The sequence below is a fragment of the Oncorhynchus mykiss genome, chromosome 6, assembly GCF_013265735.2.
Source record: "Oncorhynchus mykiss isolate Arlee chromosome 6, USDA_OmykA_1.1, whole genome shotgun sequence".
Classification (NCBI taxonomy): Eukaryota; Metazoa; Chordata; class Actinopteri; order Salmoniformes; family Salmonidae; genus Oncorhynchus; species Oncorhynchus mykiss.
In genome coordinates, this window is record NC_048570.1 from 60,606,342 (window position 1) to 60,621,436 (window position 15,095).

A 15,095-nucleotide genomic window follows, 5' to 3' on the forward strand; every position below is an offset into this window, starting at 1 on the left:
GTAACTGACGGGTGGATTTGGTGTTTACATGCTATAACAGTATGGGTTTGGTAAATCAGAATCACAAACAACAATTATAGATTTTTCATATTGTCTAAGTCTCCATGCACACACACCATGAGGAGAAGCAGTAAACCAATGTGCTGTGACTTTGATTCCCTTCCCCATTTGCATTGTTTTGACAAGCCAAATTAGGGTGGGCACACTAATTGGATAACAAGCAGGGCAGTCAGACAGAAGCGGGGTAGAGACATGTTGACCTGGTCACAGGAAAAGTGGAGTCTGGGTTAGCTTTACTGATAGCCCCACTGACAAGAACGGGGTATGCTACTTTGATGTGAGAGCAATTGCAAGATATATCTAATTAAAAACCAATTTAAATCGCTGATCGTGTTAGTACTTAAGCAGACTGCAAGTGTCAGGGTTTAAATGGATTATGCCTACCCTTTGTGCCAGACTGCCATTGACCTACAGTGTGAGGAGCACCAAATGATCATGTCTGCTGTGTTAGTGTGACTTCTTTTACACATACACACACTCCACCGCCCTGAAGAGTGTACGGTCGTCCTCACTGAAACAACTCACATCTATCACATAAAATATCCTGACATCATAAAGCTGCCCTTTTAATGATGATTAGCATTCCTTAATGGATTTAGGTGGTCTGCTATCTCTTTCGCTATCCCATCTGCCAGTGAGCGCTCCCTCGAGTTAGATAGCAATGAGGGTAAGCCATTTTCAATAGTGACCTCCATTCTCTTTCTAGAAATACCCTCCAAGACCGCAACACACACCTCCGGTTCTAAGCGGTGTGATGTTCTTCTCCTGGCGGGGGCTATATTATAAAGCAAGGAAACCATTGCACAAGAAACTGTGTGAAACAGTGTTAACCAGCGGGGCACTTGCTTTCACTGTATGAGAGAGTGGGTGGGCGGACTGCCTGGGTAGAACCAATCATATGTAAAAATAGCCCCCTAGACGCTCTAGAAATATCCTAACTCTTCAGAGAAAACACAGGTCTTTCATCATCTTTACTAAAACATGAACTCTACAAAGTACACAATGCTCTCATTAGTAGGAGATTACGTCTCAAGTGTGTATAAACCGGTGCCACGAAGGCTAGTATGTACTGAAAAACAGAAGTGGCATACTTGTACACTCTCAACCCTGTGCACAATTGAGAGGGCTGAAAAGAAATCACTATTCCTCAAAATGGCTGCCTATTTACCTGCTCCTTGATGCCACTGACAGATGCTGCCAGGGAGTAATAAGACAGGAAGAGGACATCTGAGGAGGCGATTAAAAGAAACATGCATAATGCAAACTAACTCTGGGGAGTTAAATGCAAACCACAACTACCAAGTTGCGCGACTGTTGCAAAATACACTAACGGTCGAAAGTTTTAGAACACCTACTCATTCAAGTGTTTTTCTGAATTTTTTACTACTTTCTACTTTGTAGAATAATAGTGAAGACATCAAAACCATAAAATAACACATATGGAATCAAGTAGTAACCAAAAAAGTGTGAAACCAATGAAACTATATTTAATTTTTCAAAGTAGTCACCCTTTGCCTTGATGACAGCTTCGCATACTTTTGGCATTCTCTCAACCAGCTTCATGAGGTAGTCACCTGGAATGTGTAATTTCTTTCCTTCTTAATGGGTTTGAGCCAATCAGATGTGTTGTGACAAGGTAGGTGGGGTATGCAGAAGATTGCCCTATTTGGTAAAAGACCAAGTCCATATTATGGCAAGAACAGCTCAAATAAGCAAAGAGAAACGACAGTCCATCATTACTATAAGACATGAAGGTCAATTAATATGGAAAATGTAAAGAACTTTGAAAGTTTCTTCAAGTGCAGTCACAAAAACCATCAAGCACTATGATGAAAATGTCTCTTATGAGGACCGCCACAGGAATGGAAGACCCAGAGTTACCTCTGCTGCAGAGGATACGTTCATTTGAGTTACCAGCCTCAAATTGCACTCCTCTTTCTCTTCTGGTTAGAGCCAGTTTACGCTGTACTGTGAAGGGAGTAGGACACAGCATTGTATGAGATCTTCAGGTTCTTGGCAATTTCTCACATGGAATAGCCTTAAATTCTCAGAACAAGAATAGACTGATGAGTTTCCGAAGAAAGTTCTTTGTTTCTGGACATTTTGAGCCTGTAATTGAACCCACAATTGCTGATGCTCCAGATACTCAACTAGTCTAAAAGGCCAGTTTAATTGCTTCTTTAAATCAGAAAAACAGTTTTCAGCTGTGCTAACATAACTGCAAAAGGGTTTTCTAATTATCAATTCATCTTTTAAAATTATAATCTTGGATTAGCTAACACAACGTGGCATTGGAACACAGGAGTGATGGGGCGGCAGGGTAGCCTAGTGGTTAGAGCATTGGACTAGTAACCGAAGCTGACAAGGTACAAATCTGTTGTTCTGCCCCTGAACAGGCAGTTAACCCACTGTTCCTAGGCCGTCATTGAAAATAAGAATTTGTTCTTAACTGACTTGCCTAGTTAAAAAAATAAAAAAATACTTTTAAGCTCATGCTATATTCTGGCTGGTATAGTTGAAATTCATCCGTTCGGCGTGTTGACCGTCACTTTCACGTTGAAATTCGATGCTGATTTTGTTAGGTTATCTGAGCCCTTTTAACGTAGGACCGTCACCCTAACGTCCTCGGACAGAAAGTTACATTTTCGTCAAGGGGCTTAGATAGGATTGGGAGAGAGGGCTGTGTTTCATAGTTTACAACCCATGTCTGTTCACTTGGACTGGAGTGAGCAGAGTGTTGTTCTTCTAAAGCTAAAAATTACATTTCATTTTTTCAAAAATAGTTTCATATTTAAACATTTAAATTGCACAGCAATTCCATATGAATCTGATAACTACAATGTGTAGATTTTCCAAGATACAGTTTATGTCATCCTATCATCAGTAATCATGTCTCAGACGCCAACCGAACTGACATCATACTCATTAAGTCCCAAAGCATATTTTCAACTGGTTGGATTACCGAAATATGGTTCCATTTCCCATCTTTTGATGTCACCAGACTCTCTATGTTAACAAAGGGATTTTCAATATTCACATTGGTAGAGTCGAGAGAGGAAAACGGGGAAAGGTATTTATAGGGGTCATAAACCTCCCCCACTCAGGCCAACGTCATGACAGAAATAATGCACTCTAGAATGCCCTTCTAGCCAATCAGAAAAACAGCATTCAACAATGCCATTGTATAATTCAGCAATAAGGAAGGCCTGAAGGGGTGTGGTGTATGGCCAGCATACCACAGCTAAGGGCTGTTCTTAGACACGACGCAACCCCCGAGGTGCCTTACTGCCATTACAAACTAGTTACAAAAAGGTAATTAGAACAGTAAACAAGTCATTTTTTTTGTCATACCCGTGGCTTTCAGCCAATCAGCATTCAGGGCTCGAATGACCTGGTTTATAATTAAAAATATAGATTTTTTTGTCGAATATTACAGCCACTATTCCATGTGTTCTACATGTAAGCACTTGCGGCAGCATAGGATACTGAGCACAGACAAGTAAAATAATACAACTTAAAATTATGATACTGTTCTTTTGAAATTAAATTATATTAAAAAAAAAAAATTATGAACTGTTATAAGAAAATAATAATGCATTTCTTTGTGATGGTGTACAACACTTGTGGTGTTCTGTGGTTTAACATATAGCCTACAGTAACAAACAAATGACAATTTTATTTTGTTTGTATTTTAATGGTAGGCCTACCTAAAACCTTCCTAAACACAAGCAAATTATATATTTTTTGCAATAGTATTAGTGTTGAATATTTTCTCCAAAATCGACAAATTTACCTTCCTGGGAAATTTGCAACCACACTGGTAATATCCCGGTATTGCTTTTCAAACTGAAAATGCTATTTAAAAGCATAATAGCAGTCCCCAAAAATCTAACATGGTTTTACCACTGTAAATGGAGAAATATGGACAATAATCTAAATGGTTTCTTGTTGTAATTGGCACAATTTAATTAACTCAAAGTTGTCAAAGTCACCACACTACTTTGTTGATGTATCCTAAACGTAGGTTACTATCCTACAGCTTAGTGGAAATTACATTCGTTTCAGCTTACCTTTGACTGAAAGATGTCACCCAGCTTGTTAGCCCTCTTCTCTCCCCTGGCATCTGGCTATCAGTGGGATTTAGGAAGGTTGTGGCTGTTTTTACTTGATGATATGATAACCTGCTTATTGTAGTGACTGTCACAGAGAACATCTCCGGCTAAACAAATAGGCTTAGTAGCCGAGATTCAGCACCATGGATAGCGCCGCGGTTGATCAAAGTCCTGCAAACCTGACTCATCAAGCCCGTGCACTCGCATTGTTCTATGATGTTACTATAACAAATGTTGCAAATGTCTATTTCCTCGAGCGCGTTTGTGGACACAATGTATCGGACATTTTGTTAACAGTGAGTAGCTGCAGTTTATATGTTCATCCTCTACCAGTGCCACTAAACTAGTTTGGGGATTTGTGAATGTGAGATGGAGATCGCCTTCAGTAACTGAGTCGAGATGTCACCTGTAGCCTATCATTGCAATTTATAGAAGTCATGTAAGTAAGGGCCATTTTCTATTGGGGACTTTAAGTTGAGTAGGCGAAATATGGTCGGCTGCTTGCGTTGTGATGACTGGTCTAATGTATGAATGAAGCGAAAGTTGATGTCAGTTTCGGGCAGCTATTCACACATGCATATTTTGTATTTTTGCATTAGTGCAGCATAAAAATGGTAGGCCATATTATTGGTCCACAACATTAGAATTTTCGGGAAATGGCAGGTGCTTGGTAGGGATAGTCTCGAGATACCGGTTACTGGTATTAAACCCTAAACAGCATATACAAAATGTATTTATTATACTGTTAGAATGCATTGGCTCAGAACGGGATAACTAGATGTTAGCAGCAACAACAAAAAAAGGACCATATACATTTCAGGTAAAATAACAACCCATTGCTCGTCTTCCAGGATAAATTAGCTAGCAATAGCAAGACAGCTAAATGTCAATGAATGTCATGTGTGTTTGATATTCGCTCAAATTAATATAGTTGTTTCACAGTTGGTTTTAATATTTTAACCTGGGTGTCATGATCGCTTCTGGTGTGGATGGACAAAATCAACATGCGCACAATGGCACATGGGCGTGACCGGTGTAGTCAGTATGTTATGAAAGCAAACAAACGCAAACCCACCCAACCACATCCAAGCTAAATCTCCCTCCCTCCCACAGTGAGAGGATGGTAGGTGTTTGATGAGTGCTGGTGCGTCGTGACATGATTGGCAGCTGAGAGAGGCGAGCGAAAGGAAAAGAACACACCTACTGATCTGCAAGATGTGCATGATTCCCCAGAAGGAGACGATTTACAACTTCAAAAGCACTGCTGCCAGCCATACTCAAAGTCTGTGTCTGTCTTCAGAGACAGCTGGAGACCAAAGACTTTCCAAACAACATTAGCAAGCTGAGACCACCGTGACCACAACACACCTTTCATTCATCTCAGAGACAAGCTGTAAGGTCAGAGAGACTGGCCTCAATTGGTCATGGTTGTGGCTTCAGATGCATGGTCAAGTTCAATTACATAGACCGCCACCAAAAGTTATGTTATAGAAACACTGCTATGACTGGTTTGTTTGAGTCAAGCATAGATGTTCACTTTGGGCCTGAGCTGTTTGATTGAATCAGTCCTCTCCTGATATGATTTGAATCGACAAATGAATACTAATGCATTCTCTCATCATGTACTTAATAAATAGATCAATTCATTATGCTAATAGTGTTGGACTTAACGTAATCCTTTTGTCTGTCGGGACGTACAGTGGGAGGGACAAACCATTGAATTCAGTTACAAAAATCAATAAGCCAGAATAAATTGACTGTGACTTGAAAAGGTTTCGGGAGAATGCTGTGGGCCATAAGCCCTTGTCAACCGCCCTCCCCTTGTCCAAACATCTTCACCATAAATCAACATGTCGTGCCGCCCCTCGTCCCACTCCAACCATTGTGCCCAAGAGCCAAAACCGTTTAATGCAGAACGTTAATTATATTTAAAACTAAACGGATGGAGAACGCCGGCTATTATCTCCGGGCTGAGCTGTGGCGGTCCGTCGATCATGTTTCTCTCATGGCGGGGAGCGACTTTGATCTGCAAAGCGGGGAGAATGGAAGAGGGGGAAAGAAAGAAAAACACTCAAGTTTTAATGGCTCTCCAGTGTGCTAACGGAGAGGGAGAAGCCATGTCATGAGATACTATCCAACATGATCAATGGAAAGGGAAATCGCTACATCTGGGGATTCTTCACTGTCAAAGTTAGTGTGCTCCTGGCTGCCGGTGGGCTGGTCCACTGCTCCCGAGGTAGGAGACCGAAGACTGGAACAAGTAGAGCTCGTTCCTCGCCTACACAAACTGTGTTGATTATATTATTACAAACAGCCACTTCATTTGTGGAGGACGGTAAGTGAGATGCCAACGTGCTGCACAGCAAGATACCTTCCTGATGAAAAATAAGAGACTATTGATAAAAGTAGTCTCTTTTCCGCCATCATTATTGACATTTCCGAAAATTGAATTATATGAATTAAGGAACAGCAGCAAATGGTGGTAAGCGACGGGCTAAACAGAGACACTTAGGGGACGCTAGCCAAAGAGCGCAGCATTTGGAATCAGAAAGCCAAGCTGAGTATTGTAGCAATTTCTTGAAAGAGGAAAAAGGTCCATGGACCATGGACACAGGGATGGTTGCAGTTGGCTGAAATGGAGCAGATGGCCGGATGCTGTCCAGGGGGGACACAGTAACTAATTTGGTTCCTGGTTTCTGGACACATTAAGAAAAGCAGATTAGATGTGCCAAGAGTGGTGGCGGGTTGGTCGTTGGTATTGCAATCCGTGTGTCTCATCAGACCCTTGCCCTGGGGAAGGTCACAGGTCAACATGGCAGCTGCTGCTTTTCAAGTATCAATCTCCTGTAACCCGGTGGATGCAAAGGCATGCTTCACTGTTGATTGTGTTCATATGGCTCGTTGATGCACACAACATACTGATCTGACGGAATCACAGCAACATCTAATATTAAAGTGACACATGCTGAGACCGACAGCAATGCTCCTTTGTTTTTAATCTAATCTGAAAATACTGTGCTATACAGTGATATGTGGCCAAGATAATTCCATAGCATTGATGATGCCAGGGCTTGGTGCTTGTCTATTCATGCTCTGGTTTGGGAGAGAGTGGTTGTGTCATCTTTACAGTAAAGAAGGTGTATACACTAGCATGGCAGGTGGCCGAGTTACACTATGGCATAGTTTTTGGGGACGTACAGTAGGATTGACAAACCATTGAATTCAGTTACACTAAGCCAGAATAAATTGACTTTGACTTGAAAAGGTTAGGGGAGAATGCTGTAGGCCATAAGCCCTTGTCAACCCCCCTCCCCTTGTTCAAACATCTTCACCATAAATCAACATGTCACGCCGCCCCTCGTCCCAATCCAACCATTGTGCCCAAGAGCCCAAACCATTAACGCAGAACGTTAATTAATTTTCAAACTAAACGGGTGGAGCACGCCGGCTATTATCTCCGGGCTGAGCTGTGGCGGTCCAGTCGATCATGTTTCTCTCATGGCGGGGAGCGACTTTGATCTGCAAAGCGGGGAGAATGGAAGAGGGGGAAAGAAAGAAAAACCCCAATGTTCCTCACTGTGAGCGAGGAATCTGGCAAACCCTCTCGCAAACTCATTGCCATCCTGTATAGAAGGTGTCAAGGGTGCAAGTGAGGAGAGAAAGACACTGGGTAAAATGAATAAGAACACAATGCCCCTGACTGAGTTTCTCCAGTCTAAGAACAGTCGGTGAGAGGGAGAGAGTGAGTCACAAGCTTAGCCTTCAGCCCAGACAAACCGGTAGCGACTCCCGGACAGAGATTGAGTTCAGACTGCAGGTGAACCAGTCTGAAAGGCCTGGGGCCAGTGACACACAGACAGCCCTCTCAGTTCTCTCAGTCCAAGCTCCAGATTGAGTTCTGAGTGCACCTCACCTGGACTGAACCCCCTGCTGCTTCCCCTGAATGTCTCTCAGCTCCCAAAACACCATTCACAGCTGCCGAGAAGAGGAGTAAGGGGTGAAATGGGGACACAACAGCTCTCTCCTTCTCCTGAGATATTATTCCTTTTAGAAATAAGTAAGCTCTGTACTGGTGGTGCCCAGATCCCGAAGCCGAATCAACTTTAGGAGACGGTCCTGGCGCTTTCTGGACTTTATTGGGCGCCCTGAAGCCTTCTTCACAACAATTGAACCGCTCTCCTTGAAGTTCTTGATGATCCCTTTTTGATGATCCCTTTTTGTGCAAAGCAATGATGATGGCACGTGTTTCCTTGCAGGTAACCATGGTTGACAGAGGAAGAACAATTATTCCAAACACCACCCTCCTTTTGAAGCTTCCAGTCTGTTATTTGAACTCAATCAGCATGACAGAGTGATCTCCAGCCTTGTCCTCGTCCACACACACACACACACACACACACACACACACACACACACACACACGTGTTAACGAGAGAATCACTGACATGTCAGCTGGTCCTTTTGTGGCAGGGCTGAAATGCAGTGGAAATATTTTGTTGAGGATTCAGTTCATTTGAATGGCAAATAGGGACTTTGCAATTAATTGCAATTAATCTGATCACTCTTCATAACATTCTTGAGTATATGCAAATTGCCATCATACAAACTGAGGCAGCAGACTTCGTGAAATGTAATATTTGTGTCATTCTCAAAACTTTTGGCCACGACTGTAGACTAATGCCCGATTCGATTAGAGCACCATGCTCTTCCCTACTTTGTTGGTTGACAACTGTATAAAGGAGGATACAAGAGTGCAAAACACTTCAATAACTTAAGAATGGAAAATACACCTGGCTTACATTCAGATTGCTCGACTGCTACTGCTCTCAGACCACTGGATTTGTGGGTTTCTCCAGGACGCTCTATGATACAAAATATGAAGGTGTTTTAACTGGTGCTTATTCTTCAGCCAAAGGACAGCTGAAAGGGGCTCATTACACTGTCCATCCATAGATCTCAGCATCCCGACCACTCCATTCGAACATATTGATTACTGTCTGTCTGCAATAGCCTCTGAACGCCCAGAGTTATTATGTGCTTGTCAGCTGCTAAATTGGTAAAATGGGTGAAAGCCTCTCTTCTGTTGGTGTCTGTACAGGAAAAGTAGGGCTACATTTGTGTGTTTGTCGAGTGTTGCAATGAACCACTCATCTTGCTTGGTTCATACAAGAACAAACTAAATGTGTGTCCATCTATGAAGACAGGGAAACAATGTAGGAGACAATCTTTTGAAAGTAGATTCTTATTCCCATCCCTGGCAACTCCGCCCAAAATCCTCTGACAGTTCCCCCGGAGAACATGTTATGTCCAGGTCAGAGCATGTGCTGCAGGAGAACAGCCCCTAGACAGACACACACACACACTATGACCCACTGTATAAGGGCAGGCCATCCACTCTTTCTCCTCCCGAACAAGCCGTCAAATGTGTGCTGATGCTCTGGGGAGAAACATCACCTGAGTCACCATGCTGTCATACAGACAGTCACAGTCCCACTAAGTAAACCACTGAAACACTAGAGCACTACTCCATCCTCAGAGAGGTATAGAATCCATGCTGTTTGCTTTGAAGAGGTGTGTGAGATATCCACAACATACACTGAGTGTACAAAACATTAAGAACACGTTCCTAATATTGAGTTGCACCCCCTTTTGCACTCAGAACAGCCTCAGTTCATCGGGACATGGACCTTATAAGGTGTCGAAAGCGTTCCACAAGGATGGACCATGTTGACTCCAATGCTTCCCACAGCTGCGTTAAGCTGGCTAATTGGAATTATTGATACACACAGGAAACTGTTGTGTTTGAACACAACAGCAATCCTTGACACAAACTGGTGCGCCTGCCAACTACTGCCATGCCCCATTCAAAGGCACTTAAATCTTTTGTCTTGCCCATTCACACTCGGAATAGCACACATGCACAATCCATGTCTCAAAACTTAAAAATCCTTCTTTAACCTGTCTCCACCCCTTCATCTACACTGATTGAAGTGGATTTAACAAGTAACATCAATAAGGGATTCTAGTTTTCACCTGGTTAGTCTATGTCAGGGGTGTCAAACTCATTCCACGGCGGTCCGAGTGTCTGCAGGTTTGAGTTTTTTCCTTTCAATTACGACCTAAACATCCAGGTGAGGGGAGTTCCTTACTAATTAGTGACCTTAATGAGACAATCAAGGGTGGAAAGAAAACCCACAGATACTCGGCCCTAGGTGGAATGAGTTTGACACGTGGTCTATGTCATGAAAAGAGCAGGTGTTCCTAATGTTTTGTACACTCAGTGTATGAGATCAGCGAAGATCCAACACCATGATAATCAATTTGATAGGTTTGGAGTGAGTGGGATTGAGAGAATGCTGGAGACAGTCACAGCAGGGGGGAATAGAAGACAATGGGTGTGTGTGTGTGTGCTTGGAAACAGAGGGTGAGAGAGTGAGTGACTGTGTGCAGCCAGCAGAGCAGAAACCTCCATCTGGGAGAAGTGTGATGAAGTAATCAAGTGCATATTGTATGATGCAGAGAGGCACCACTCCATACTGCGAGCCCAAAGAGGAGGTACCCAAACTGCCATATCTCTCAACTCCCATTGAACCTGACACAAAAAAACACAGAATAAAAAAAACCTGTGTCCCTATAGTATGACAAACCATGTTATACTGAACAAAAATATAAAACGCAACATGTAATGTGTTGGTCTCATGAAGCTGAAATATAAGATCTTGCTGACTGCAGGAATGCCCACAAGAGCTGTTGCCAGAGAATTGAATGTTCTTTTCTCTACCGTAAGCTGCCTCCAACGTTGTTTTAGAGAATTTGGCAGTACGTCTAACCGGCCTCACAACCGACACTATGTGTATGGCGTCGTGTGGGCGAGTGGTTTGCTGATGTCAACGTTGTGAACAAGTGAACAGAGTGGCAGTGGGGTTATGTAATGGGCAGGCATAAGCTACAGACAAAGAACACAATTGCATTTTATTGATGGCAATTTGAATGCAGAGAGATACCGTGACGAGATCCTAAAGCCCGTTGACGTGCCATTCATCCGACGCCGTCGCCTCATGTTTCAGCATGATAATGCACAGCCCATGTTGCAAGAATCTGCACACAATTACTGGAAGCTGAACAGTTCTATCCGTGGCCTGCATACTCACCAGATATGTCACCAATTGAGCATGTTTGAGATGGTCTGGACAGCGTGTTCCAGTTCCTGCCAATACCCAGTAATTTGCACAGCCATTGAAGACCAGTGGGACAACATTACACAGGCCACAATCAACAGTCTGATCAACTCTGTGTGAAGGAGATGTGTCGCGCTGCATGAGGCAAATGGTAGTCACACCAGATACTGACTGGTTTTCTGATCCACGCCCCTAACTATTTTTTAAGGTATCTGTGACCAACAGATGCATATCTGTATTCCCAGTCATGTGAAATCCATAGATTAGGGCGTAATTTATTTATTTCAATTGACTGATTTCCTTATTTGAACTGTAAATCAGTAAAATCTTTCAAATTGTTGCATGTTGCGTTTCTATTTTTGTTCAGTATATTTTTTACCTCTAAAATAATGAATCAACAATGAATCTTCAACTGCTAAGGGCCTGAAACGCATATTTTTCGACCTCCTCGATCCCATTGACACCTCCTCAGACGAGTCAATAAAAGCCTGAGGCTGATGGCTCTGGCATAGAGTGTTGCTCATTGAATTAAAACATGATTATACTATTTGAAAAGGTCAAATGTCAATCTCTTTGGCAGGAAATAGGCTGGAGACTGCCGTGCTTAAACACTGTGTGCTGTGACGCATCAAATGACCCCCCGAGCAGCTATTAGCATTCATCACAGCCAGTCTGCAGAGACGAGAACGGTGCAACGTTTTGCCCTATTCCTCGTTACATAGGCGCTTGTTTGTTTTTGACTTCCAGACTTCCAGTGCCCAACACGACACATTGCTCGTTTTCCCAGGAGCACAAGGCTTTTTGGGCTCAGTGAATGGTTTTCACTGCCCATCTTAAAATTAAAATACACATTCATTCTGTAAAGATAGGAAGTGTGTGGACAGGCAGGACTTTCATCCAAAACCCAGCTATAAATAACAAGTGAATGTGAGAGAAAGAATAGAAGAGAGAGAGAGAAAAAAAATAAGAGTGAGAGTGGGAGGCACATTAAACTGGCCAAACATTTGGTAAGCAGAGTCTGTTCGAGCACAGAGTACACTCAACTGCAGACAATTACAAACTAACTAAAAGATGTATGAAAACGTGGGCTAAATCTACACAATGTCGCAATTACAGGCCATGCCCGGGTCTTAGGATGAAACCCGACCATCTGTTTTGATGGTGTTTACACTACACACCATAAACATGGTCTATAATTATTAACAGGAGAATCATTATCAATCACCACAGCCATCTTCTGTTCATGTTCCCGATCTGGTTTTAAACTATCACCCTGGATTGGTCATGTATGATGGTTGGGTCAGAGCTTAATATGTGATTAAGTTCCATGGCTTGAAGACGAGGACTTGGTGTGATAGAATGGACCTCCCAGGATGAGGATGGCCCAAAGAGAAGGAGTTAAGCTGCCGGAGAGATTCGACTGACCCTCTGCCAGAAATCGAGGCTCACATGTACGTGTATGTGTGTATGTATGCTTCACGCACAAGCGTGTGTACATAACGCGTTACAAATGTCCCAGAAATGCTCCACGTCTTCTTAACTATGTCAGTCTTAACATTGTCTATTATGAAGTCGCACAGATGGAACAAAACAATCAGCATGAACATAGGCCTAGCTTTGGCCCTGTCCTGGCTGATATCTTATCTCAATCTACGGGCTGCTGATAATCCACACATCCTCTTCCTGCTGTCTGTCCTCTCTGACCGTGCCACCTTATCCCAAGGTCAGGAGTGTTTTAAAGACTGCTGCTAACATTGGCTCTTATCGGTCATGTCCCCATGCTGAAGTGTGACCTGTGGCTTTCACTTCATCACTGAAAACTCATCCATCTAATCTATTTAAATCGAAAGCCATTCAAGGTTAGAATTACATGTTTTATATGGATATTGACACATAATATTGGCCTTCAACGTACAAATCACACTTCATGCAAACTAATCTAATCCAAAAAGCATTGCGGGTCAGTGAACACAAAATAGATAATTGAAAGTCGTGGCGATTACCAATGAATTATTCTCGAACAGAGCCTAATCTGACCCAGCATGAGACCTCTCCCCTAATCCCCATTACATTTTTCCTATGGGTCAGTGTGCCACTCACCTCCCACTGGTATTGCGCAGGATGACCAGGGCGTCAGGGAAGCCATCCATGTTGTAGTCTCCCAGGTGCAGGGTGATGGGGTTGTGGAGCTCCCCAGCAGGAGGGGTGGTCTGGGGGGGCACAAAGCCCCAGAGAGTCTCCCTCCTCTGGAAATCAGTCAGGACTGGCACCCACTGCAACAGGAGAGAAAACAACGACGCTGGTTCAGCTCATTGATGATACAGTATACTACACCGAAATGAGACTCGGGGCGAAAAGAAAATGAAACAACATGGACTATTATTAACTGCTGGTGTATTTAGCAGAAATGACATCGCGGTGAGAGCGGGTTCAGAAGGGTTGCTGAATTACCGCCATTAATGCTACAAGTCAAAAGTTAGAAATAAGTGCTAGGGCAGAGGGAATTTCTTCATCAGTCATTTCCCATCAGACCATATTTTGTATTTGAAAAGAGCTGCAGAAATTAGATATAACCCTGTGAAACCCACTATGACTGTGTGGCCTATCCTTGACCTCCCCTGATTATACAGTACTATGATAAATATTGTAGTGAAAGAGACTATATATTGATAGAGATACTCGCCCCCTGCCCTCCCCTGCAAAGCTCTAACAGCACATGTTCCACCCTTGACAGCTCAACTGAGTAGTCAATAAACCCTGGGGACCTCTCTCTCTGACAGTGACTGATTTATCATAATAATAGAATGTGAATGTACAAAAATGCATACTAACTACTGTGGGTAAATTCATTATATTCACAAAAATGTATGCACTCACTACTGTATGTCGCTAAGGATAAGAGCGCCTGCTAAATATATATATATTTTTTAAAGTGTCATATTTAATTAGTCATTGAACACTATAACGAATAGTGAATCAAATCCAAGTAAGATTCCCTAATAGTGATGCATCCAATGATAAAAATGGCCAGTCTCACAGAGCGACATCCTCAGATACCATCATTAGTAACCGTTACTGAATAGACGGATGTGAATACGAGAACTACACAAAGAGCTTTAAAAGAGAGGGCAGCGGAGATAGGAGCTATTCTTCATGCAGCTGAACGCCTCTCTGTTTTCCTCTCGTCTCCACAAAGCCCACCTATTATTGGAAGCACTGGAGAGGCGGGAATGCTGTGGGTTTAAATATTCATGATGTTAAAAACAGGAAAAAAACAGGTGCATCTCTGCACATTATATCCGCCAGAGGTACCGCCATGAAGGTAGCGGCAATGTCTGCTAATATGGCTGTTCTCCCTCTCTGAATACATAAACACAGGCAACGTATTTACAGACAGAGAAAACGAGCAGCAAGAGAGGAGAGAGTTGAGGCCATAAGAAAGTCTCTCATGAGGAAAGTGTATAGTCTCGTGTGAGTATTTACAGGGGATAGACCTCAGTGCTGGACGGCTGGTGCTCCTTTGATGAATCAGTACCACGTAGGCTCTGATGTATAACCCTGTTGACGTGGTACCGCTACATGATAGGGCAGGGGAAGACGGCGTGATATGTACAGTATGGCTACACCGGCAGGGAATGTGTTAGGGATGAGGGTGCGTGGGAAAGGTAAGTGTTTTTGTCTGGACAGTGTGGGTGAAACAATTGGGAGTATGTGTTATGAGCTATGTACAGTGCCTTGCGAAAGT

General features: G+C 42.9%; 1 protein-coding gene across 2 annotated transcripts in view; it reads right to left on the reverse strand.

Annotated features, from left to right (window-relative positions):
- Positions 1-15,095, reverse strand: part of LOC110526271 (T-cell immunomodulatory protein) — a 112,526-nt gene that overhangs the window by 47,205 nt on the left and 50,226 nt on the right. For both annotated transcript variants that reach the window (XM_036980625.1, XM_021607083.2), the window contains one exon: positions 13,451-13,623. In XM_036980625.1, coding sequence (XP_036836520.1) covers positions 13,451-13,623 — 173 coding nt within the window. The remainder of the gene's footprint in view (positions 1-13,450; positions 13,624-15,095) is intronic.